The sequence below is a fragment of the Anas acuta genome, chromosome 1 (genome assembly GCF_963932015.1).
Source record: "Anas acuta chromosome 1, bAnaAcu1.1, whole genome shotgun sequence".
NCBI classification, from domain to species: domain Eukaryota; kingdom Metazoa; phylum Chordata; class Aves; order Anseriformes; family Anatidae; genus Anas; species Anas acuta.
Genome location: NC_088979.1, coordinates 61,519,424 through 61,546,327, shown reverse-complemented (window position 1 = coordinate 61,546,327; position 26,904 = coordinate 61,519,424). Strand labels below are relative to the sequence as shown.

Here is a 26,904-nt window from a genome sequence, read left to right as displayed (position 1 = left end):
GAGAGGGGCATGCATTATTGCATTGCACAAAGAATGGCAGCCCACAGTTAACTGTGTACAGACATATTCAAGAATGGTAAATTGTACCATGGAAAACTGCAAAGATAAACAGGGAATTAGGCTATCTTAAGGGAAGAGGCTAAAAATAACCGATTTGTTTAACAAGCAAACAAACAAGAGCAACAAAGTCTGAGACAGAGAGGTTGTGAAAACTTGCTGTAAATATATCAGGATGGGGGTAGGGGAGGTGGTTAAAAAGAGCTGTTGAAGCCTGAGGTTACTGCTGGCATGAAAGCAAATGATTATAAAATGTCCACAAATTAATATAAGATGAAAATTAACTGTTTTGAATGTTAAGAAACTTAAGTGAGAAAACAGCATTACATGCAGGAATAATAAGGAAGAAACAAACAAACAAACCTAATTGCTCTAAAAACAATCTTAAAGTTGTGAATGAGATTATATGTTATGTTTTTACCTGCATTAGGGAAGTAGTGCCTCAGGAGATCCATTCTAGTATTACATTCCCACATGACATCTGTTCAGAGGGCTGTGTAGATATAATTATCCTGGTTGTGTGCTTAAAATAATAATGTAACATGTGGAGGATATTAAAAACTATACTTGTGCAAACGACAGCAAATAAAGTTTTGTGGTAGATATTTGATGGCTTAGATTGCGGCTGAATTTCTAGGGCATGAGAACAGGCAGGAGAAGAGTTCACGGAAAAAGCTCAGAAACTGTTTTCAAATACTTGGAGAGAAAATGCATAACAGGCAAAAAAAAATAGAAGAAACCTGAAGGTCACAAAAGGTCAGATGCATTGTTACTGATAGTAAGCTGAGAATGATATTTATATCTGTAATTAATTGTTTGCCTCAGCAGTATTTGTAAGAGAAACTGCAGTGCAGACTGGTTCATAAACCCAAATATTGTCCCAGTGGGGGTATGAAAAGGCAGACATATGAGAAATATGCCAGTGAAGGCACTTGATTAATCAGAGAAATGATTAAAGCAAGAGTCACAAAGAAAAAAGTGTATTAGGACAATCTTTTGTGAAATTTGCTTGAAATTATTTAACAGTTCCTGTTGTGTTCCTCATTCCTACTGATTTCCAGGTTTTGCCAGAAGGTGTGTAATATTTGGAAATGAAAAAAAATAAATTTGTAAGGTCTAGTGCAGTGGTCTTCGAAGTGAGGTGCCCATATCGATACAATGATGTGTAGGAAGAAAATATTAGAACTTCCACTTATGTTTTATCTAAAAAAAAGGAAAAAATTAAGCTTTACTAATATTTAGTATTTATTGATACTGGCACCCTCATCCTGTCTGTATCTCAGAGGGTCCCGTTTCACGTACAATATGTGGTGTGTCCTGGGGGAAGAGTGGGTGCTCCTCAGCGCAGAGGTGTTGACATGATGAGTGATGATGGTACCATCACTTGTTCATTGACTTGCAGTGTGTTGTGCTTTACTGCAGTTTGTGTGTGCCCAGCTAAGTGGATTTAGGGATTATATTATCTATTTTTAACTAAACTAATGCTCACAAAATGGTCAAGGGCTTAAAAAGATTCCTGCAAAGAAACCAGGGGTTGAAGCTAATTCTGAGCAAATGAACATGAAAATGGCAGAGCAAACACTTCTACGCCTAGTATGCATGAACTTCATCAGACACATTACGAAGTAGAAACAAAGCTGATCTAATCAGCTCTGATCGATGATGTTTAAAGTCATGTTGTACCCAATAGAGCACTTTACAAAATTTCACTGAACTTAATGAGAAATCTTTAAAAGCCTCCAGTGAGGTTTCTTATTTAATAGTGAAAGACAAAAAGCCACGTACCACTGGGGAAACACTTGTTCTTCTGTTGCAGTAAAAATGGCTGGAGTGGTACAGAGAAAACAACATGGAGACAAATTCTAAAATGCATGCCTTTGTCAGCAGATATTGTTGGAAGATATATAAAAAAAACCAACACAACAACATGCTGCATGTATTAGAACAAATTATGTAGGTGGTTTGCTATGAAATTTCCTGAAAGTACATGTCTTTTGACATGCTTCAGCTTATGGTATTTGCCAGATTCTGTTCAATAATGAAATACACAAAGAGCTATTTTCTTTTGGCCCAATAAAATAAAGATGTGCCAGAGGAGATATATTCTCAGCAGTAAATAACTTTAATAAAAATTGTTCTTCTTGCTTGTAAAAGAAGAACAAAACAACCTACTTTCTGTTGGGTTTACATGGCAATGTCTTAGTAGTGGGGAGGCTGCAGGGGTGGCCCCTGTGAGCAGAGCCCAGCAGCTGCCCCATGTTACATCAGAGCCAGCTCCATCTGGGACCCACTGCTGGCCAGAACCAAGCTATAGGTGATGCTGGTTGGGCCTCTGGAAGAGCAGATCTAAGAAAGGGGAAAAAATCTGCTGGGAAACAGCAGCTGGGAGACAGGAGTGAGAACCAGCCCTGCAGACCCCAAGGTCTGAGCAGAAGGAGGGCAGGAGGTGCCCCAGGTGCCAGCTGAAGTTCTCTGCAGCCTGTGGAGAGAACCCTGGTGGAGCAATTTGCTCCTGACAGATGAACCCCATGGTATGGACCCATGTTGGAGCAGTTCTTGAGGAGCTGAGGGACAGCATCCCATGGGAGAGACCCCATGTGGAGCAGGGGCAGAGAGTGACCATGAAGGAGCATCTGAGACGAAGTGTTAGGGACTGACGGCAGCCCTCATACCCCTACACCATTTGGGGGGAGGAGGCAGAAGAGGGTGGATGGGGGGACAAGGTGGTTGTAGTTTGCTTTTAGTTTCTCACTGTCTGTAGGCAATAAATTACATTTCGCTGTACTGCATCTGTTTTGCTTGTGATGGCAATTGATGAGTGATCTCCCTGTCCTTATCTCAACCCAGGAGCTTTTTTTTCATCATATTTTCTCCCCCGTTCCCTTAACGAGGGGGAGTGAGAGAGCAGTATGATGGAGCTTAGTTGCCCATCAGTGTTAAAGTGCAACACCTATACAAACTCTTATATCTGTACACTGAAAATACTTGGAAACAATTTCCTAATCTGTTTATAAATCTTCCAGAGAATGAGTTGCTGTGGCCTTTGAACTCATTTGTTAGCAATCAAAATGCAACATCTTTAATTTATAAACAAATAAATATACATATTTTGGGGCAACATATGCAGGATTTTTTCACTGATAGGAGTGGCACACAGTCAAATAGTTTGGAAGCCACTGGTCTAGTGATTACAGCAGTGGCCTGGGATGTGAAAGACCTAGAATAGTATCGTGCATTGTATGTCTTTACTGTCTAGGACACTACTGTCAACTTAGTGTGAAGGTCATCCATCTGTAATTCTATGCCTCCTCCATCCCATCCCTGCAGGAGTAAGAAAAGGTTGCATTTGTCCTTTCGTTTAGGCACGCCTGCAGAATATGAAATATTTATATGACAGATAAGACTTCTTCAGTTCCTTCTTTCTGCTACCTTCCTTCAATAATTAATCAGGTTATTCACCCTAATGAGCCAGAAACCTATTTCTCATCTTTGAAATCTCTCACCATCACCCTTCTCTTGAAGCTAAGAAAGAAACTAGCTCACAGAAAATGAATGAACCTTGCAGCATCTCCAAAATTCCAATAAAATTGAACTATAAGAAGGATGTCAGGTGTGATTCCCAGACCAGAGGGATCTGATCAGATACTGTTCTCTGAAAAAAATAAAATAAAATGGAGAGAGGAATATTCCTTCAGGTAAGTTGATACCATGTTACTTATTTAGGCAGAGCAATCCTACAGTGTTCCAAAATAAAAATCCCAAACAACCCATACTTGCAATCTGTCCTTCCTTAAAATCGTGCACGGCTCTTTGTGTGTTTTCCTTTTGGAAATTGGAATGAAACTTCAATACAGCATATTTTGAAATTCATAACGTAGAAGGGTTTGGGAGCGTGAACCTATGAAAAAAGAGCCCTCAAATGAGTCTTATAAATTCTTGAATTGGTGAGTGAACTGGAAGGGGAAAATGCAGAACTAGTGCAATTTATCAAAAAATCAAGGGCCACTTGTCTTGATATGCCACTCTAAAGACTGATGTGTGAAGTCATTGGAAAGAAAACTGCTGCAGGAAAAACTGGCTTACGTATTGAAAGCAGATGGTTTAGGTAAATTACAACAGTGCAGGGTTAGCAGAGGTAATAAATAAGGTGACATGAGGGTCAGTAAAAGCCTCATGTTTGCACATGTTTGTGAAGGCTTGTCATAGAATAGGAAATATGCTATCAAATACTATAACAGAAAAAATACTGACTTTTCAAATTTAGAATAATTGGTGTAGACTATATGAAAAAGTAGGTAATTCAGTTCAGTGCAGAACAGTGTAAGTTAATGAGAATGATAAACATAATGAAGTGTGGAGTTGAAGATATGAAGTGAAAAATAGTGAAAAGTTGCAGATTTTTTTTTTTTTTGGTTTTGCTAATGAGCTTGGAAGAGATGTGGCTGCTGTTTGCAAGGATGAAAGCCTAAAAGGATGTTGGAAAATATGTATAAGCTGCAATATGAAACTACAGGAAAAAAATGGCTCTAGAAAATTTCTGAATCACAGCTGCAGCTTCAGCTATGCAAAAATCTAACAAATCAGTTACTTTTTTTTTTTTTAATGAATCTCATTGGAAACTATGATATATTGCAAACCAATTAAACATTGTAAATATCATTTTTCCAAAATCTTAAAAAAATGGGAAGTACTTGTTGAATTAAATATTGCAAGATTACTGCATTTCTTGGGAAGAAGGATGTTCACAAAAATTAGGAGACATTGGAAATTGATAAAATGTATTTTAGGGGATGAAGAAGACCAGAGAATCCTTAGGGAATTATTATGGACAAATATTGCGGGGCAAGATGATAAGATGCTAGATGCCTTTAAATTCATTATTTACTGCCAAGATTATACTATATGAACATGGTTAAAAAAATCTGTTAAAACACAGATGAGCTACATAAATTTATGTTTTTAAAAGTATTTGTTTCAAATTTGTATAAAATTCTGACATTTTTCCAATATGTGAATTAACTGGTTGACTGTACTTCATGCAAATAAGCCTGGAATCCTATGGCTGCTTAATAAATAAATGACAGCTGTGGTTATGCTTGTGTTGGTAGAAATGACTGGTATATGTTTTCCTTTTCATATAATCAGTGTGAAAATTTGGCATGGGATGTGAATTTCCCCCATGACTGGTTCAGAATACTGCAGTCCCATGAAGCAAGTTACTACTTTTTAGGTCTGGAAGTTTTTGATACATGCTATACTGCTATACTTCATTCACTACAAAGGCATAGGAAAAGTTATAGGGTAGCCTGCTTATCTGGCAAGTTCTCTAATCACGCTCTGGTATTCTCAGAAGCCAGTTCTTCTGTATGAAGATGACTGGCATACTAAACTCCTTACATACAGTCGGTGTTTTGCACAATGACTTGTTTGTAGAGTGTATAGATTTAATTACTAACCAGCAGGACAGCGTCACCCTGAGTGCAGATTAAGCTGCTATAGAGTCCCTACCCTCTACACTTGGAATATGTTGATGTTATCAGTCAACACAATGAACATCTCATAACAGAAATGCAAATTAACCGGGTTAAATTAGCGTTTTTGTACTCTTAGTTCCTGGCGTGAAATGAATGCATTTATCTTTGCAGAAACTATGCACTGTACACAGCTATCATTTCTTATGTACTGTTTAATCTCTTGATTTTTATACCAGATGCTTATTTTTTTACTTTATGTGTATGTATGATAATATAGACTTTGTTGTTTGCTTTTCATCAGTAAAATGGTAATATCCAATGTCATGCCTGAAGTAGTGCTATATATTTTCATGTGCCAGTTGAAGCATATTTCATTTCCATAGATATAAATATGCACACATTTATGTGCAACTATGTAATGTCAGCATGGACTGGAGAATGAAAATCAAAACATTCAGCATCCATATCTTCCAAGTTGTGTAACTGTTCATATGACAGATGGCATAGATGGGAAAAAGAGGCTAGTTTCCCACACAGAGGGAGTAAGGAGAAGACCATTTTGTTGGAGAGGGACTTCAGTTTTACCCCTAGTTAGATTTTCCACTGTTTATGTCATTTAGATTGAGCCTGGAAGCTACCTGCTCCTCAGAACCAGCTTCCAATCTTTAGCGAACCATCAAAACCAGCTTCCTTTCTTTGTTGCTCCATGTGGCTTGTTTGTTCCTACTTCAACAGTGGTAGGTCAGGGTCAGGAACCTTTGTAACTCTGAGTGAAGCTACTAGACAAATGTTCCCCCGCTGTTTCATTTGGAGTATATATATGTATACTTCCCCATATATTTAGATATGTATGTATGCATACTCACATACACACAACTTAATAGGAAACATCAGTATAAGGTGATGCTTACTGTCTTGTCTCAGAATATTCTGTTCCATTCCAGCTTAGTTTGTGCCCTGTCCTTCACAGTGCTACTTGTGGTTGATCGTCAGAGGATGCTTCCTCTCCTTATTCTGCCTGCAACAGAATTGTACCCTCCTAACTGTCCAGTGTTGTACACAAGTGACAGCTCTCGGTAACTGCAGGTTCTTTTTATTTCCTAAATATGAGATTGGTTGACCTTGTGCGATTGCAAGCTTTATTAGTGGTTATAAAGTAATTCTTAATTCTAGCTATCCTGTCTGACTTAAAGACTTTTTTGATAGGAAGGTCCAAAGGCTCATGCCTTGCTGTGTGAAGGAGAATTATCTTCCATTTGTTCTAAAAATAAAAGGCAATAATTTCATAAAGTGACCTTTTGTTCCAGTGTTATGAGACAGGGACTGATCATTTTTCAGTGTGTCTGTCATAATTTTTAATTATTACAATTAAATTAAAGTCAAAAATAAATTGTGCTGCTATACTGTTATCAAAGGCATTCAGTGCTTGATTCATTTCATTTTTTTTCCCTGTAAGCTCTGCAACTGATGGGTAGTGTGCGAGTCCCATGTGCACAAGCAGATGGGGAAATTTTAGTCTTTAGTCATCAATGCTCTTTGAAGATTCCCTTATAATTCTCTTTTCTGGCCAAATAATATGCGGGCTGACAATAACAAGTCAAATACCCATTCTTCTATACTTCAGCCACCCTTTTTTTTGACCTCATTCTGATCCTTTATCTTAAAAATACAACTGAATGCGGTTCTAGATGAAGAGAACTTTTCTCTGTGCCGTAATATCACAAATACATTTTGCTATCATCTTTTATTGTCACTTCTTTAGTATACATTGAATTTCAGTAAAAATGCTAAATCGCAGTGAGAAAATATATTCTGAGATGTGTTCTCAATTTTGATTTAATTAAAAGAGTTAAAAGTACGTCTTAGCTTATTTTTGTGATATTCAAACTGGTCCATCTAACTCATATGTTTATCCCAACTGAACTTTATTATTATTGTTGTTGTTGTTATTATTATTATTATTGTTATTATTATTGTTATTATTATTGTTATTATTATTATTATTCTAAACCAGGAGAAGCAGCTTCTTCATGCTTTTTGTGCCCTCCAGGTACCTTAATGCCTCATCATTTTGTCTCTTTTCTGAGAAACCCTCACCAAAACTATTCAATAGTTGTTTGGACCCAATTTATCTATGGGTGTCCTCATAAATTATTAAATAATACAAAATATTGCTTTCTTTGTGTTATGCTTGGCTTTGGATCTGAGAATCATGGATAGAAGTCTTCACTAACTGCTCTTTATCATCATACTTGTTTTTTAAATGCAAGGCAATATTTTGGCAGCTGGAATATTGCCTTATGTTATAGTAAGTGCATATCTCAAGAGCAAGATCGTTTCCAGTCATTTCTGTTTGAATAAAATGTATGTGTAGACAATGTATGTGTAGACACTGCAGAACTGGATGTTTAAACTCACAGCTATATGAGAGCCCTAGTCTTGGACTTGAAAACGTTTTACCCGTGGCCCAAACTCATTGGTGGAAATTAGTGTCACAAAGATTTCTTGCAGTACAGCTAAGTTAAGGAAACCAGACCTTATGTAGCTCAGAAATGGAAGCCTTAAATTCCAAGAAATCTTGGTGATGTATGTTAGGAGCCAGAATATGATGAACAACCATGAAAGTCAACTTGCCAGCTAATTAAGATGCAAGTAACTATCTGTATGCTTTTAGAATTAATAGGATGTTCCCAAACCTCATGAAAGTTGTACTGCTGGGGAATGGAAATAGTACATACTTCAGAAATGTACCTTATTTTTTATTTGATAGCTTCTGGGTTAGTAGATTTTAACTTTTCATCTCCTAACTTTATGCTTAGTTGTATTTTACTTTGAAAAATGTTACTGAAAACATAATGCACTTCCACAGTGTTATCAGAAGAGTTCAGTACTGGAACTGAGGTTTCATTTGCCTTTTACAAGCCTTCCAGCTGATGGGCAGAATTTAAGTCCCTATGGTGCACAAACAGATGGGAAAATGTTGGTCTTTAGTTTTCAGTCATCAGTGCTAATTCTTTTATCTTCTGAATGCATTAGTGCAACAGACTATGCCTGTCAAGCAATCTGTAATATGTGCCATGACAGTCTTTTTTTTTTTTTTAAACTCTACTGAAAATCCTTTCTGTGAAAGGACATTGTCTACATTTTATTAGCTTAAGGAAAAATGTGTTATTCATAAATTGATTATCAAAATGGTTGTGGAACTTTGATGGTTTTAAAGTACTATTTTTATTAAAGTGCTTCAACAGCAAATCTGTTTTTAAATATAGCTGACTATTTCTTTAGATGTCACTGATCTTATATGTGTACATCTATACGATGCCTTTTATAAACAGCCGCTACATTGGCACACTTCTTTATTCTGTCTTAGCTAGTCTTTCACAGAGGTTATGCCTGGGATTTTCAGAACACTGTAATTTATATTCTTTATGCACATTGGCATGCATCCATAAAAACTAATTTCTAGATTAAAGAAACAAACAAACAAAAGGTCTGTTTTGACCAGGAGTTAAGATGCATATTCAGATTTTGGTGCTGCTTTCTGCAATGTGGAAACACAGGATTGCTGCGAATTAAAGAATTTTGCTTCATGTTTCACTTGTCAGCTGAAATTCTTTTACAAGGATCTCACACAAGGATGCTTGCTGCACAAACATGGTTGAATTCCCAACTGTATTTGCATGAAGGTTCCTTGTCTGGTCTATTTTGTAGCTCTGAGGGAAAAAAAACACAGTAGCAATGGTATAGCATAGCATTTTATTAATATAAATGCTAATGCTTTAGAAATTATTTAAGTGTTTTTTTAAAAAAAATAATCATCGAGTTCTCCCCTGCTTTACGTTAGTGTATCTTAGTGGAGATAGTCAGTCTCCTGTCTTTGGCTTGTTTTATGTGCCAGGAGAGTGCTTAAAAGATACAGAATTCAGCTTTGGTTATGTAGGCTGTGTTGTCACAGACATAAGGGATTGAGTGTTGTGTTTGTATGATGTGGCATCAGGCACACCGAAATTGAATCCAAGCCTTTACTTGCATTGCAAGTTAACCTTATCCAGGTGTCAACTCCCGCTTCTTGTGAAAGAATAATTTTGGTAATGTGTCAGGCATGGGGTTATAGACAGTGGCAACTTGTACAGAGTTTAAAGCCCTGAAATAGAGTCAGCCTCTTCACATGATCTGCAGGTAGCCATTGACTGAAGGTCAACTGGGCCAGCCCAGTTTACAGAGCTTTGCTCTCCGCAGATCCATAGAAAGGGAACTGAGAGGTTTTTCCAATTTTGTGAAGGGAGAATTTGCCTGTCATCATGAATATGCCTTAAAGTGCGGCACTACTAGGGAGGAAATCAGCTGAGCAGGAGGATTCGTTCCTTTCATTTTTTCTGGAGCTACACAAGTGCATGTAGGGCATGCAGGGACCATTTGTTAGGGTATCAAATGACAAGCATGACGGATGCAGCTAGGTCTTTCCAGTTGTTATTTTGATTTGTGATCCATGGGTTTTACTTTTGAATTGCTAAAAGGAGTGTACGTTCTTGCTCAAATTATTTTGAAAAGAGACACCCTGGAAAGAAAGGAAGAAAATATCTTCAATTTGGAAATTCCTATGCACCACTTGCATTTCTTCAGTACTTTAAAAAGTTTAGGTTTCAATAAATAAGAGTTTACTGAGGGGAAAAACAAACAAACAAACAAACAAAAAAACACTATTATTTTGGAAAACTTATGTTTGGGTCTGGTATCCATTGCATTCAGGGTATGGTGGTGTTCAGATGTGGAAGTAAACTACCTGCAAGTACCTTAACTGCCTGAGAGAAGCTATAGTTTATTTGTAACAAATAACTTTGAAAGTCCAGTCATCAGTCTTAGCTTACTGAAAACCCCACTTAATCACATATCAGTTATGTCCCCTCAGGCTACAGTGGTGGAAATTGCCCTAAAAGGATGAAAAATAGGTTTGTGAAATGTTGCTTCTGTACAGCTGAAATGTTAATTTATTTATTTTTATTTTTATTATTATTTTTTTTCCCCACTGAGATATGTAAAAGAAAAGAGCCTGCTAAGATTAGCTGCATAGCAGATACCACTGTTAGGGGAATGATTTTCTATCAGTCCCAATCCTGTCTTCGGTAAAGGAACTATGCTTTTTCTTTTATTTGGGAGGGATCATTAAAGCCAAAGTAGAAGCCAGAGCAGCTTTGAGGCAATTGTGCTGTGTGCTGTAGACTGTACTGGAACTTAAAGATCTTTATGGATGGCTTATAAAGATTCATGATCCTTCTTCCATTCTCTGTCAAGTCCTGGGGGAGGAGAAAAAAACAGTAAAAAAAAGTAGAAATAGGTAAGCTAAGGGGTAGACTCCTACCCCTGAATCTGCTCAGGGGAAAATGATAGCTGACTTTTCATGGGCTTCTTTTTACGGTTTGTTCTGAAACAAGAATCCTTGTTTTACTCTGGAATTGATACAAATTGATTAGCTATGTAGCTGACATCATAACGATGTGCAGTGTCATGGGGAAGGGACTTCAAAAAAGATTTATGTGGAAAAAGTTAAAATGAAAGCGGTAAGATGGCAATCATCATTTTGAGAGACAATATCTAGATTCTATACCATTTAGTTTCTATGCTTTTCTATACCCTAAAAGAGAAAAGTGGTAACTCAGCTTGTGTCTGTCCATTTGCTTCTTATTAAGCAGGTAAACCTGGATTACAACAGGAGACAAGTAGGGCAACTTTCAACAGAGAATCTCTAATTATAATCACTGAAACCTCATTTTTTTTCTTTTTTTTTTTTTCTTTTTTTTTTTTCCAGCTCTTCTTGTAACTAAATTGTTATTTTTGTGAAATAATTTCCTGCCTACAGAAAGTCTGTTCTTGAAATGAGTTGGAAAGAAAACATGCTTTTGAACTGAGAACAGCTGCTCAATCTCATTTACTCTTTTACTTTATTTCGTTGTCTGTGGTTTGCTAACGTGAAGTCTTTTAATTTTTTTGATCCCTGCCTTGAGAACTGTTCCTGTTCTGCTTAGTATTGTGAATTTGTGGAAAGTGAGATCCATTGCTACTGACCTAAAAACAAAGCTTGTTTCTGCCTCTGTCTCATTCATGCTTTTTCCCCCCTTTCTTTCTGTTTTATATCTCCACATATTCCTCAGGCTGTATTTTGTATCTGATTACCTTCATACAGCCCCATGGTTGTAATCCTGGGTAAAAGATGCAGTGGCTGGGTCATGACTGAAAATCTTGTGTAATATTTTAGAATAAAACAGAGCAGAACAGTTGGAAGAGACCTTCAAATGTCATCTAGTCCAACTGCCTAACCACTTCAGGGCTAACCAAAAGTTAAGGCATGTTATTAAGGGCATTGTCCAAATGTCTCTTAAACACTGACAGGCATGGAGCATCAACCACTTCACTAGGCAGTCTGTTGCAGTCTTTGACCACCCTCAAAGTAAAGAATTTTTTCCTAATTTATGATATACCTGGGACTATCTATTATACAATTAAACAGAAATTACTTATTTTTTTCTAATACTCAAATAAGCTGCATAGAACACAACTCTGAAAGAATAATTTAAAGCCTGCAATAGCACATAGGAGTTTCAGCTTGGATTTCAGTAGATCTATCCAGAAAGTCAGATTTTCTGGATACTGCCTGGCTTCCAGCTAAAATGGATGCTGACTCTGGTTCAGAAAGCTCTCTCAACCAGCTAACAACCCCTGTCAGCCCGAGGATGTATTAGCCCTGGCATCGCAGCTGGGGAGATAAGCAAGAGGGAGTACCTTAAAATTCTGCAGCTAGGTGGAGAGATGTTCTAATACTTCTCAAGTTCTTCAGAAACCTCAGTAAGTGAGGTATCCTCTAAGAATGCCTAAATCGGATTACATTATGAGAGTTGTGATGATATTATGTTTCTGGACATAAAACCTAGTGGCTAGAACTCTGAGCCAGGATATAGGAGATGGTTGGAGATGGCTGGAGAGGATCTAAACCCTCAGCTCTTTTTTTCCCACAAAATAGACTTTATAATTATATCCTTACAGTGTTGGGAGAATATGTTTTTAACCTCTCCTGATGACATTAGGCTGCTGATAAACAAAATAATGTGGAATTCAGAGTGACAGAAGAAATCCTTGAAATTCTGTTAAGAAGGACACATTCCTTAGAATAAAGATTCCTTTTGTTCCTTTTCTATTTCAAGTAATGGTAGGTAGATATATTTCTCATTAGGGAATCATGGTAAGATGTAAAAGAAACATTGGGAATAAGAAAAAGTATTATGGATTACTAGCCAGCTGGTAAATAGCACTGATACGGCTGAAAGTTCTAAGACTGACATTAAATCAAACATTTAATTAAAGGCTTGCCAGTATGCATGTTAGTTTGATTTGTAGATTTCAATTATTCTTTCAAAAAAAAAAAAAAAAGAGAGAGATTGATGAAGAAAATACAGAATAAATAGTATACTTATGAGTTAACAGTATCACTATTTAGGATTTCCAAATGTAGAATGTGGACTAAACTCAACCCTTATTTTACTAGTGAGAATTTGGACATTGATCCACTGGGATTTAGCTACAGCAAAATATTCTTAAGAGTTTGTGACTGTATTTATACCTTTGCCCTTGAGTCAAGTGGTAAAGCATGGCTTCAACAGGATGAGTACCCTGAAGAGGACTCTGGATATGCTTACAGTCAGTTCACAAGTGATTATGTGGTGAAGGCAAATTCATCATTGTAAATTCTTGTGAATCAAAAAGTCTGCTAAAGCTTGGACTTCAAAAGCTGGTCCCCACAACCCCCCACCTTCCGGAACAGTGTTTGGCAAGGAAGAGTCCAACTGCTCCAACATCACTGTACAAAAAGTGTTGTTCGACCCTGTACTATTCTAAATTAGCCAGAAGTTCAGCTATACAAATATATGATCCTGTGATAGTTTAGACTGGGAATGTACACTGTATAATTATTCTGCAGTTGTAGCCAGTGAATTTGAAGTTGTTCATTTCTCTTTTCACTGAATGGGAAATCATATCAAACTACTTTATGCTGGCAAAAATGTGTGTGTGTGTAGATTGGTACTGTGAAGCCCTTCACATCTAACCTGCCCCACTCTGTGATCAGTACCTGGTCTTTAGGGTCATCGTTTTTTCTGTATATGTAGAATTAAGCTATTTTATCAAGTCTGATGGAAATGAAAACATAATATGTTCTGCAAAAAAGGAAAGCAGAAATTAAGACAGGATTAAAAATGTGCAGTAAATTAGTGCTATCACAAATTGAAGTATTTTGAATCATTGTTTCTGAAACCAGAAATGAAATCTTTTCTTCTTTCAATAGCCAAAAGTATTTTCTCTCTGGCAGCAGGCTTTGATATCTGGTCACATGGGGACACTGTGCAACTCTGGTGCTGTCCACTCAGTTGTTATTGATTACCAGCGTTCACTCTCACATGGTCTTTCTATGTATGGATGTTGTTCCATATAGCAGTGCATGCACTTCAATTGCATTTTACATTCTGTATATCGAATCAGGTTTCTGTGGGAGCATTTTTTATAACCTATTCCCTTCAAAGTCTTCCTAAAATGAAGCAATTTATCATTGAAGGCAAATATTTTTCTCTGAAATATTTTTTATAACTTATGGGATATATTGGATAAAGTTTTTCAAGACATTCATCTTCTTTATGAGAAATGACTGGAGTATGAAGGTGTGTTGAGAATGGGTAAGCCAGTAACTTGTATGTGCTATGCTGAGCACTGCATGCAGAATTCAAGTGGGTGGATAAAATATTGGAACCAAAATGGAATAAATAAGGTACTGCATTTTGTATTTAAACTAAGTATGCACAGAACTTTGGAAACTCTAATATGAATAGCCTGGTGAAAGTATTCCTTGGAGTTCTTTCAAGAGCTACAAACAGAAATTTAGGAACAAATTAGGACTATATGCAGATAGTCTGAATTGCTGGTTACATCTAGGTTTCTTATTGTCTGTCTTACAAGATCATAGATGTAACAGTAACACTCATACTTCAGCACAATCTTGACCATCTGAGTTTGGGCTAAATGTGCAGTATTTGTGGCATCTGTTACCTTCAACATGTTCTGCATCTTTGTCATGCTCTGTCTGTACTTTTGCTTGAGACTGCTGCTTTTGTGATGCTTAGTTTGCTTCTCTTTCATTTATTCTGCCCTGACCACCATCAGTTAGTTACCTGTGTGAGCATTTGTCACCTTTTCTGCCACCTTTAGTATTGCCATCTTTTCTCCACTCATACAAGATGCTAAATGGAAAGTTTGCATTTTAATTAGAAAATAAGATTTCAAATCCTCTTATAGGACCTACCATAGTTAGCTGAGAGATGGCTGGGAATGAAAAGAATGCTGAGGACCTGGAAAGTCTGTGTCACATTTAACAGTGAGGAATTTCCAGTGCATTGCAGGCAAATATGTAATCAGTAAACAGGAGGATATGCTCCATACTTCCATACTATATACACTTGGAAATATTGGTGTGTACAATTTGCATCATACTGACAACCTGTTAAACTTTTTTTTTTTTTTTTTTTAAATGGGATGTTGTGCCATTCACTTAGAAAGGGAAATACAGTAAAATTTCTCACCTTTAGATGGTAGCACAACGTATTTATGGATATAAACTGCAGTTTGTTTAAAACTCAAAATTTCCAGTTCATGGGAAATTTTGTTATTGCAACAAAGACAGAAGAGTTCTGGTCTGTCTGTCTTAGTGGCTGTGAAAACTGCTGCTGTACCACTAAAGGAAACAAGCTCCTTACTTGCCTTCAGCTGCTTTGCATGTCTCTGAGTGTCTCCCCTTTCCCTGAACTAAGGTCATCATGCTTACACAGGTTTCTATAGCACATGTGCTGTGTACAGTGCATGTGCATGTTCCTGTGTGGCAAAATACAAATTTATTAGGTGTTCCCCATGTTTCCTGAGTTAACATGAAGAGTACGTTGTAGTTGACTTCTTTTTTTTTTTTTTTAAACGCATCTGAATATCAATTATTGCCAAAAACAGTGTCTGACAAACTGGTAAAATCATCTGGGAAATCCTATGCTTCAACATGTGCTACGGTGGCTTTATCACTAAATTTATATTAAATTCATATTTTGACTAATTGTAAATGGTTATTTATACATTGGCAACACTTCAGCTGTATCTGGACTAATTAATTTGTTTTTCATTTGTTTGGTTTGTGGATATACCTGAATTAATTAATTTGTTTTTAATTTGTTTGGTTTGTGGGTTCTAATGATGAATAACTATAAGTTTTCCATCTGTATGCATACCAAAATCTGGTTCAATAATGAGAATCCCTTGATAAAAAATGCCCATAAGAAAGTTAATTTGAAATAGTTACAGTGGGAAGTCTGTCTTTCACAGCCTCATGTGAAAGAGAGGAAAATGAGGGAAAAATAAAACCTTGTGAGAAAGGAAGCAATTTTTATCTACGTACCTTTTCTCAGCTTTGTTTCCATATAGACAGGAAAAAATGATTGGATAGCCTAGGTTTTTTTTTATTTTTTTTTTCAGATGTCTTTCACAAAGGTGGATTATTTCAGTTCAGGACCTCTTTGAAAGCATAGCTAAGCACAGAAATAGAATTAAGAACTATTTTTGGGAATGCACCAAAGGAGCTGAGCTTAACAAAAATTTCCAGTACCTGCCCCTGTATGTACTGAAGTCTTTGAATTACGTACTCCTGAATCAAACGGCTCCTCTCATGAGACAAAAAGATAATCTTTTTTCATAAGCTGCACCCAGAACTGCTTTGCTTTGCGAAGCATGCTGGAGTTTTATAGTGGGCAGGCTGCCAGTGGGGCTGCAGATGGCTTTTGTGGACTGAGCCATGGCTGCCCCATGCAGGGCACAGCCAGTTCCAGCCAGCTCTGCCGTAAGCAAAACCAGCCCACCGTGTGCTGAAATTGAACTGAGCATCAGGAGGAGTTTATGTCACCTCTGGAAAATATATTTAAGAAAGGCTGGGGATGGCTAGAAGAAATGCAGGGGACATGGGAGATTTTGCCAGGGCAGGGGAGACAGCCAAAAAGTGGCAAGGGAGGAGCAGGAAAGACACTAAGGCAACACTGGTTTAAAGAGAAAGGCCAAAGAAGTGGGGAGCAATAAGTTAACTGAAGTAAAATTACTTGACTGAACACTTGTTTTCTGGGCAGTGACAGCCTTTATAAATAGTAGTATTTGTGTCTATTCTATTTGATAGAGTCCTTAAAACTAGATTTGCTGTGGTCAGATGGGTCATACAGCCTTCTCCCATGAGGTGACTAGCTTGGTGGGTGAGCAGTGGCTGTTCTTTACTGTAGTAATGCTTTTGACACAGTCTCCTGTGGCATCCTCATAGATTAAGTGGTAGCTGAGTTTAGGGAAACAGACAGTGAGGTGGATTGAAGCCTGGCTGCATAGTTGGGCAGGCCCAGAGGGCCCAGATCAGCAGCCTACAGTCCAGCTGGAGGCAGCTGACCAGTGGTGCACCCCAGGGGCTGGTATGAGGTCCAGTCATGTTCAACATCTTCATTAATCACTGGGATGATGGGCTAGAGTGCAACCTCAGAGAGTTAGCTGATGATACAAAACTGGGAGTGGCAGATAACACCATATTAAAAGTGCTTATTTTTTAAAAGCCACAAAGGATTTATTTTTAAAGAAAGATGCTACTTTTAAAACCTTATCACTGGCCAGAATTGCCTCTTCACTTGAGTTCTGAGAACCTCTCCTATCTCCACTGTCCCAGCTTTTACTAGCCTTGACCTTTGGTTTGAGTGCAGCTCATTGTACGTGTTTCTGAAGAAATAAGTTAATGTAGAACTACCAAAAAAAAGTACTTGGAGCTGAGTAATTCGATGTTATATTCTCCTTTCAATGACATTATATTACGTTTTACAGAAGGAATGAAAAGTGTGCTGGTCCATTTCCTAATTTTCCTGAGTTTAGTGTCAAAGGTCTCTTGTTTTCTTAGCTCAAGCAGGAGGAAAATCTATGTAGATCTATTTTATTATTGTTCTCCTGAACTACTTCTGGCATTGCTTAGAGAGTATGCTAGGAAGTATAGGTATCTTCAAGAGTTTGTGTTTTTTTTTTTTTTTTTTTTTTTTTTACTGCATGCAAGTCAACTGGATACAGAAGTATGTTACTTCATTGACTCTACTATTACCAGCAGACTCTTATGGGCAAAACAGTAGTTATTAAGCCATTCTGCAAAGAGGTTATGATCTTCAAATCCATCCTTCATCTGCTTTTTGATCAACTCTTTAATTTTGGTTAGCAGGATAGGCAACTAGAAATTTATTTTTATAGCACTATAATGAATGTAACATTTTATACTTCATAAGTCTCCTTCCGTGTAAGTCTTCTGTTCCTTTTCACTAAACGTGAGAGACAGCTACTCTCATCTAATCTCATTTAGCCATCTAAGAGATATGCATCTAATCTAAATTTGCTGTCTAAGTTCCCCTTACAGGCAGTGCAACAACACAGACACTGAAAGAAAGTAATATACTGCATAGCATGATAGGTTATTTTGCTGGATAGTCTATCACCTTGTGGGATATCTCAGGTATTTGAGACAGCTGCAGCGAGTCATTCTTTGATGCTTTCTGTCCCCTTGTCACTACAAAGGGAACCCAGGAGATTAGCTCAGACTAGCAGTCCAGTTTCAACACCTTAAGTTTGATGACATGAAAGCCACATGAATTTGCTAGTTTGTGATGCTGTATTTCACTCTGATCCAGGAGCTGACCCCATTAAGTTTTTCTTTGATATGGTACTTAGAGTGTAAGCTTCTGAAAGAAGCAGTCATACCTTCTATTAATAATTCCTTATTACAGTTGACCTCTGCCACTGTGGTTTTAAGGAAGGCTGTCCTTAGCGCTCCTCATTTTTATTTGCTAAACTTTTATCACACAAGCTGGTAAGAAAAGTAATTAGATTTACCAGAGGTCATTCTTATTTCATAATTCCTTTCAGTTAAAAGTCATAGAGAGAACATTTGAAATGAATTAAAGCTATAACCTCCTAAAGAAGATAACATGACATTTTACTGTAGTGTAAACTTTTATGCCCACAAGACATTTATAATATATTCAGGGATATGAAGAGAGCTTTCATATTTTTTTTGAAAAAGCCCTTCATAGTGCAAATTGTAACACTAACAATACTTAATATAGAAAATACAAGATTTCTTATTGTTAGGTATTTTCTCTTCAATCTTCTCATGTGTCTATTGCCATCCCCTCCTCTCCCCCTCCTAATGGCTTCTTTTAGTTGTGTGTCTTTATATTGAATTTTGAGTGAAACTTACAGAAATGTCAGCCTGTCTCCTTTAGGGACTACAATTGAAATCATCAAGCTCACTTTCATTGTCTCCAGTTGGTGACAAATGGCAATTTTATTTAGCAAGGGATGGTTCTTTGTGAGGTTGAATTGATGGATGAGGCCATAAGAGGTTGGGCCGGCTGACAAGGTTACCCCTACCAGCTGTCTGCCCATCCCTGCTGCCTGGGTGTCTGTGCTGCTTGTCAGTCAGCTTTTTGAACCATTGCTGTTTTTACTATGTAGTGTTTTAAGGCAGACTGTAATTGGTGACAGCTTAGTTTACTTTAAAACGCTGTGCTGCAAACTGTGGTGGTTCCAAAACTCACTGATGAGCAGCTCAGACATCTGTGCAGTAAAGGCTGGCTAGACAGATAGGGTGGCAACAACGTCAGCTGTCCCCAGCATAGCCAGTCCTTTCTGATGTTCAGAAGTTCTTTATTTTATGTGCTTTTTGTTTTGTTTTGCTTTTAATGTTGCAAGTTACAATCAGCCTGCTGTCTAGGAGCTCCAGCTTTTAAATATTTTTGAATGGGAATGTTAGCTGGTCCTGATATATAAGAACCCCAATAGTGTTTTCAGATTTCATTGCAAACTCATAAAATGTTTTTCACTCTTACGTGTAGGCTGGAGCAAATGTACTGCTGCAAGATGTTAATGGAAACATTGCTCTTGATTATGCCATAGAAGGGACTGAATCCAGCAGCATCCTTCTAATGTACTTGGAAGAAAACGGTAAGTCAGCTCTTCAGATTCTGGAATGTTTTTATTGAACGTGACATCAAGTTGAAAAGTACAGATATTGATTTGACATATGTTAGCAACTCTGTTAGTTTGGAGATGGAGGGGAGGAATAGGATCTGGAATCACAAAAGTTCTCAGTGTGTTCAGATTGGAACAGCTAACACTGGTTAGGGACAGTGGCTGTTGTCAGATCTTCCTTTGCCCATTCATATGGAGATGCTAGAATGTTAATTAGAAACAGAAAAATGGCAGTAATGCAGAAGCTTTTAAACCAAATAATTGAATGATGTCAGAAGTATTTTTTACATTTTATTTCATTTCCCATGTGAGTTATGTATACCATCAGAGTATGCTTTTATATGTTAAATATAAATCCCTGCAAATCTTCTGAATGGAATTGTATATGCAACTTTATTACTTATTTCACAATATTATTGTTTGGTTGGTTTTGCACTGAGGAAATGTAGCTAGATTTGTATTATAAAATATGCTTAATATGTTGTAGATGACAACATCTGTATTGGAAAAAAGCATTTGTTTTTCCAAATTTAGGTACAGATTCTGAAGTGACTTCTAGTATTGCTTTTGACTGTAATTAACATTTTAAGGGGCTCATCATAAAACTGAGAAAAATGTATTAAGCAGAAAAAACAAAGAGCAGTAATAGAAAAATGTGTCATTTCATATTGTCTCCATATAAGAAATATGCTTTAACATAAACTAAATTAAATTATGTTATGTTAATGAATACTTAAAAGAAAAGTTAACTTAAACTGGCAAGGAAATCACTCTTAGTGTCAGGTCCTATACTCTTGGTCCATAGAACATTGATGTATTAAATAGGTGCATCATAGTTTGGTACATCACCTTCAGTGGTCTGCTACTGTTCTTCCCTAACTATATGCATCACAAAGAAACCTTGTTTTGCACTTACTTGTTAGAATTTAATTAGTATCTTCTGAAGTATTTAAGTATTCTACTGTAGTTAAAAACATTATAGTTGATAAGGGAATCACTAGAGGAAATAAAGCTTTGTGTATAAGTATGAATTACTTTGAAGTGCCCAAAATAAAGGGATCTCTGAGGGTTGTTTTCATGAAACCCTCATAGCAATAATCCCCATGCACACCTGTACATGTATGCTCGCACATGGAGTAATGTTATGGCCAAAGGTCTTGTTGCACAAGAACATTATCTGATCCTGTAGCAAATAGCATCCCCAGCCTGCAGTGTTGTGAAACACCCTTGTATACTCTCACCCTGTAAATACAATGTGTAGGGCACGTTTCCCTATTCTCTGTACTTCACCTGCATTCCTAAAAGGTTTCCTTTACATTTTCCATTCCATAGTGCAGCCTGATTTACAGCATTAATATTGCTGTGTAAAATCATCTGTACTCTGTACATCTGTAATCATCTGTCATTGCTATTTTTGTGGAGTTCACAAAGAAAAATAAAATCACATGCCATATGGCTCAGCTAACGGGAAAACAAGAAACTATCAATTTATTTTTATGAAACAAAGTAAGATTGTAACAATCAGTTTTGATGCTACAGAGAACTTTGTTAATTGGGGAGATTAAAGTTCTTAGAAGTCTTTTATGTTTGTAATTTCTTACAGATTTTATCACGGGGGTAGTTTTACTGCTTCCGGTTGCCGATTATACTTAAATGAGCTAAACCACTATTTCCTTCCTCTTTTTTTTTTGAAGTTTTTTTTAGAGGAAGCATTGAAACCCCTTTTATCTCCCTTCTTTATTAGCAAGATAGAATTTAAGTTATCTTTCTTACTATTTGTCTGTTTTGTGGAATGCCATTAAAATGTCAGTTAAGCATCTCAGGGAAGACAGCAAACATGGCATTTCTATACAAGCGATGGTTCCAATTTTGTTTTTCAATGTATGATTATTTGATAAGCATTCTCATTCTTTAGTGTCTTAGGTATGTATTGTAAGGTCGTAAGTTAATGAACTCGTCCTTTCTTATTTCTGCAAGCATAAAAGCACTTTAGTCTTACTTCATACAGGCCTAAGCAAGCCACCTTTAAATCAGTAGCCCTGCAGACCTTAAGTTTGGCATAACCAGCTGCTTAAATATTTCTTCAGCTTCCCAGACAGCTTTCTTGAATAATTCCCTTCCACGCCTACATGACTTATAGCATCCAAGCTATCTAGTCTAATGTTAACTTGGATCTGTTCAACTGCACTACAGATCTTAGTGATGGACTCAGCTGTGCCCTGTGATGGCTCCGCTGGAGCCGTCTGGAACAGGCTGTGTCCAACAAGGGGCAGACCCTTGCCTCTTACACCGGCCAGCCCTTGAACCCCTTGTGCTACCAAAGCCTTGACACCTACATGAAATGCATCTGGTCATGTGTTGCTCAACACTGGTACTTTTTTATGAAAATAAAAGCAATACGAAGATCCCAGATAAGTATATTTTTCATCATTTTTGATTACTATTAATTAAAAAATATAAGAAAAAGGATGACAAAGTATTCTAACATTGAGGTTGTGTTATAGAAACCCTTAAAAAGATCTAGTAATCAAACAGGGGGGAAAAATGTGTACTGTTTCCTAAGTGCACTCAAGAAAAGCCACTGCTGTGGATCAATATAATTGCATAAAAATACTTTTCTAGACTTTCATATTTAAAGCTATGAAAAGCTTTTCATAGACCTTAAGAAATCATTGCTAACACACTACAATCAGAATGGACTACAATGTCAACATATGCAAGTTGTTAGCACTAAAGATTAGTGAACCTAAGCTAAAATTAAATTCCCTTATTATTATTATGTTTGAGCCATGTGCAAAGTGGTGTAAATGTCTGCTGGTAAGTTTTCTACTACTAATGTTGATGCAGTAGGTTGTCAGAAAATCAGGCAACCAACACCAAACAGCCTCAGGGTAGTTTAAAGCTTTTTACTCTGTTTCTTGGTTGGGAATCACCTACCTGTAGGACTATAACACAAAAATAATCAATTTTCTGTGTAGAGCTAGATTAAATGCTGATAAAGGAATAGGTGACAGCATTGCCTGTGAGAACCAAGGGACTAAACTTCATGTTTCACTAGATCCCTTCAAGTCCTAAAAATGAACCACACAGAAAATGTGACACATTGAAAATGCTGTATTTGAGAGTGTTCAACTGTCTTCCTTTGGCCTGTTTTAAAAAAAATATTTTTATTTTGTATTATTAGATTGAATAGACTACCTTAGTTTTTACATTTTTTAACTTTTGAGGAATTAACTTTCAAGTCTTAGACTCCTCTTACTATTTGTATGCTTCCAGCATGCAAATGTGTGGTCAATTAAAGAAAAAAAATCCATCATATGGAAACATTTTGTTACCCATATGTTTTTATCAAAGGAAGAGCCTTTAAACTCACTGTGCAGACTTCTGGCACTTGAATTAACATTTTAAGTTATAGTCAGTAGGTTATAATCTACTTTGTAAGTGACTCTAGAAGGAAAACAGGGATCTCCTTGACTAATAGCCTTTACAGAAATTTGAAAAAAATTGTGAAGAACATCAGAAATGAGGGATGGCCTTTTAGTATCCTTTTGAAGTGCTTACTGATGAACAATCTAATTCTGTTACCATCAGAAATAAAAGACCAACATTTATAGAATATGTAAAATTACCATAGAATCATAGAATGGCTTGGGCTGGAAAGTACCTTAAAGACCATCTAATTCCAACCCCTCTGCTATGGGCAGGGATGCCACACAGTAGGTCAGGTTTCCCAGGGCCAATTCTAACCTTTAACAAGTTAGAAAAAGTTTTCAGTGTCCTGCATGTATCCACAGGTCCTGCAACCTGTTTGCCACACTCCCAGGGGTTTGGCTGCCTGTGCTCAAGGCCAGCTCTGATGTGGTAGAGCCATGTAGCTTGGGGAACAGTTGGCTGAGAGGACAGCTCAGTAGTGGGATGGAGTTGGGAGACACCTTGTCATAATCTTTCACCCATTCCCTGGCTCAAGAGCCATGGTCCTTTGTCCTTGGCCCTTGCCTGAGCCATGTTTTGGACCCTGACCCACTGTCTTGGCTTCCTAGCTTCACAGGTCTGTTGGTTGGACAAATTCCCAGATTGCCAGACCTGGTAATTTTCTTGTTGGGTATGCTGAGGCTCACCCTGGGCAGCGAGGACACTGCCCCGTGTTCCCTGGCACTTGTTGAGTAGCCTGATCCTACAGCTCTCTCACAAAAACATCCAACCATAACATTAAGAACTTGCAGAGAAATATTGAGTACGGAAGTATTGTACATGATTAGCTAGTTTAAGACATGATGCTTGTCTCAAGTAACCAGGTGATGACACACTTCTTTTGCTTCTGCGTTCTAGTATTAACATTACAAATAAAATAAACATGTGAGACATCTCCACAGATGAATGCTTTAGGATTAAGCCTTGAGATGGTGCCAGTCTGTTAAAATAAATGAGAGTTATTTTTGTTGTCATACAAAGTAAGAAGAGACTGAATTCGTGTAGCTAATTTTAGTTAGGTGGGTCATCAACATCCATATTATAGAAGAGAGAGTGTATTTCACTAGAGTGGGAGAGTTGTCACTCTGCTGTCTACATGAGGGGAAAACAGGAATTTCATTTCTGATAGATTTTCAGAGTAAAAGGAAATAACCTAAACACCATTCATTTGCTTTGACAGCATATATAATAATAGCTTTAAAGACAAACATGTAAAACCCAGCAACAGCCATCAGTCAGTACTTCTGTAATGAATTAGAGCTATACCCTCAGTAGTTTTGTGGGTATGCATTCTTTTGCACATACTGAAAATACTGGCTTCCCTTCTCACATAATAATTGTTGCTGAAAAGTATCTGGTCACATCCTGAACTTTGAAAATCAGATGCGCATAATGCTGCTAAGTGATGTTCACAAGAGCTACTGAACTGTGTAATTTTACAAAACTGATGCTTTTTGTAAAGCTATCTAATAAGTGGCCAGTAGAGCTGAAACTTTATGCAAATAAAGCTGGATGAAGTAACAGCCACACATGAATAGTACCATGAATGAAAATGAATATATCAAGAATGGTACCATGATTATTTTTTTCTCACTGGTTGTTTGTGAACACATCTGTCCTGTACTGTGCCACACAGGAGAAAAACATCTGAGGTATGGTATCCCCAGAATTATAGAATATAGATCAACACTTTGGGTTAAAAGGAGCAATTGGCTTCTCACAGCTGTTTCAAGTTTATACCATACATTTGTGCTTGCAAAACATGATGATATTGACCTCTCTTAAAGACTCCTACATGCCCATTAGAGATGAGACACATAAATTAGTTAGAAAAAGAGTTGCTGCTGGGTGTCCTCGAGTATAGAGCTTTGGTCTGGTCACAGAAACAGGTGTCTGCCTGACAGAGACACTTCTTAGTAGTGTATGTTTCTGAGGAAAATGTTTTTGTAGAAATTCTCAGTTCTATTTGCCATGTATTGCTTTAAATGAAAGTTACTTTCCCCTTTTTTCTCTGAGGTTTTTACATTCCTTAGGGTTGTCAGTTCTATAGCCATATCCCAGAAAGGGAGAGAGAGCCAAAGTAAATGAAATGGCCTTGTCAGGTGTATCTCGTAAATGTGGAGAAGTGATACATTTTGTAGCTTTTAGGTTATGCTGTTGCTTGTCATCAGCACGGACACTCATCACCCAATGCTGTGCTCTGCAGGGTCACTACCATTTTAACTATTCCTTTTCCATCTCGTCTCCTGCAGAGTTTGAGAACATGTAGCTCTTCTGATTTTACAGGGTATTTGGAGTGTATTTTCTATCTTATGCCTTTCTCTTTGACTTTCCTTTTTATTTTTTTTTTCAGTGTGAGTCTGTTCCCATACTACATGCCAATTTGGTTTTCTTCCTCTATTTATTCATGCTGGCTGTCGTCCCGTTTCAGCTGAATATCTAAACCATATTTTCCCTTTGAAAAGCAGCATGAAGGTCACTCTTTGATTCAGACTGCGAAAGTTACTGTATGGGTAACATTTTGTTTTATTCCATCTAAACTCATGAAAACTATCACTCCCTGGAGAGGGAGAGGGGATTCTGCAGAATTACAAACTTGATTAAGGGAAGGCAATTACTGACCAAGTCTCTTTGTTTGAGTCTCAGGGAACGATACATGCACATGCTTGGTAAAGCTGATTCTCAGTTCCTCACTGGAGAAGCCTCCCCTCTCAAATCCAACATTTCCTGAGCTCTCGGGATTCAAAACTCTGCAATTCTGTGATTGCAATTTAGATATTTTTTTTTTGGCATGTTTTCATTCTATTTTCTATAAAGGCAGCAGAAAGGAATCTCTATTGTTCTTGTAGCATTTTCAAAACTCATTTGGACATTGCTAAAATGTAGCCTGTGGAACATGTCACTGAGGTATCTCACTTGTGCTTTTTGTGTAGCATTGTTTATGCGTCTTCTCTGAGCTAATGTATGCTTACATGTGTAATTACATGTATGTTAGAATTTTTAAAGCAAATGATGCAACTGAACTCTTCTTGATTCCTCTTTCAGCATGAGTGAAGTTAAATTTTCAAGTCAGGTATTTTGGGGACCCATAGAGAGTACACAAAGGTGCTATCAAATGTGCTTTGCAAGGCAAGGATCAATATTTCAATCAATCTTTTTTTTTTTTTTTTTTTTTTTTTTCTGATATTGTATTGGTACTGGTATTTCTAATTTGTAAACTGTGAACATAGTTTCCATGTTTGAGTGTTATAGGTATTATGGTATTATGCAAGGTCAAAAGGGACATTAATTTCTACCTGTCACCTCTCTCCTTGAAAATCAAAACTTACTGTAGATGCTTAGTGGAGACATCAAAAGGAAGACAAAAATTGACATAAATTCTGTCAGTAGTAATTTAAATAGCCTTTTTCATCAGGTATAAAACTATACAATATTTTATATATTACATGTATTTTAATCTTTCCTACATGACAGCATTAGATAGAACTTAATCACAGCCAGACAAGTTTTGTTTCAGCTTTTCATTCTATATAACCTGCTTAACACGTAGAGGCAATGTTACAAATGATGACTAATTTGGGGTGTATGTAGTCCTTCATTACTTAGCGTTTTGGAAATTTAAACTTCTGCATTTGAGAGAGTTCGGCTTCTAGGGCAAGAATGTTAAACTATCAATTTACTGTTGCAAAAGCAGGAGCTAGGAAGAAACGGGAAGGTAAAATAACGTGACATCAGTAATTTGTAACTGTCGTGAGGTAGGTTTAAGTTATTACTGTGAAATGCGATGAAGGCATAA

The 26,904-nt window shown here is 37.1% G+C and overlaps 1 protein-coding gene across 3 annotated transcripts in view; it reads left to right on the top strand.

Moving 5' to 3' along the window:
* Positions 1 to 26,904, top strand: part of MYO16 (myosin XVI) — a 370,616-nt gene that overhangs the window by 129,460 nt on the left and 214,252 nt on the right. For 2 of the 3 annotated variants that reach the window (XM_068678649.1, XM_068678640.1), the window contains exon 5: positions 19,502 to 19,610. In XM_068678649.1, coding sequence (XP_068534750.1) covers positions 19,502 to 19,610 — 109 coding nt within the window. Of the gene's footprint in view, positions 1 to 19,135; positions 19,323 to 19,501; positions 19,611 to 26,904 lie in introns of those variants that run through there. The other variant, XM_068678659.1, reaches the window with a different exon arrangement.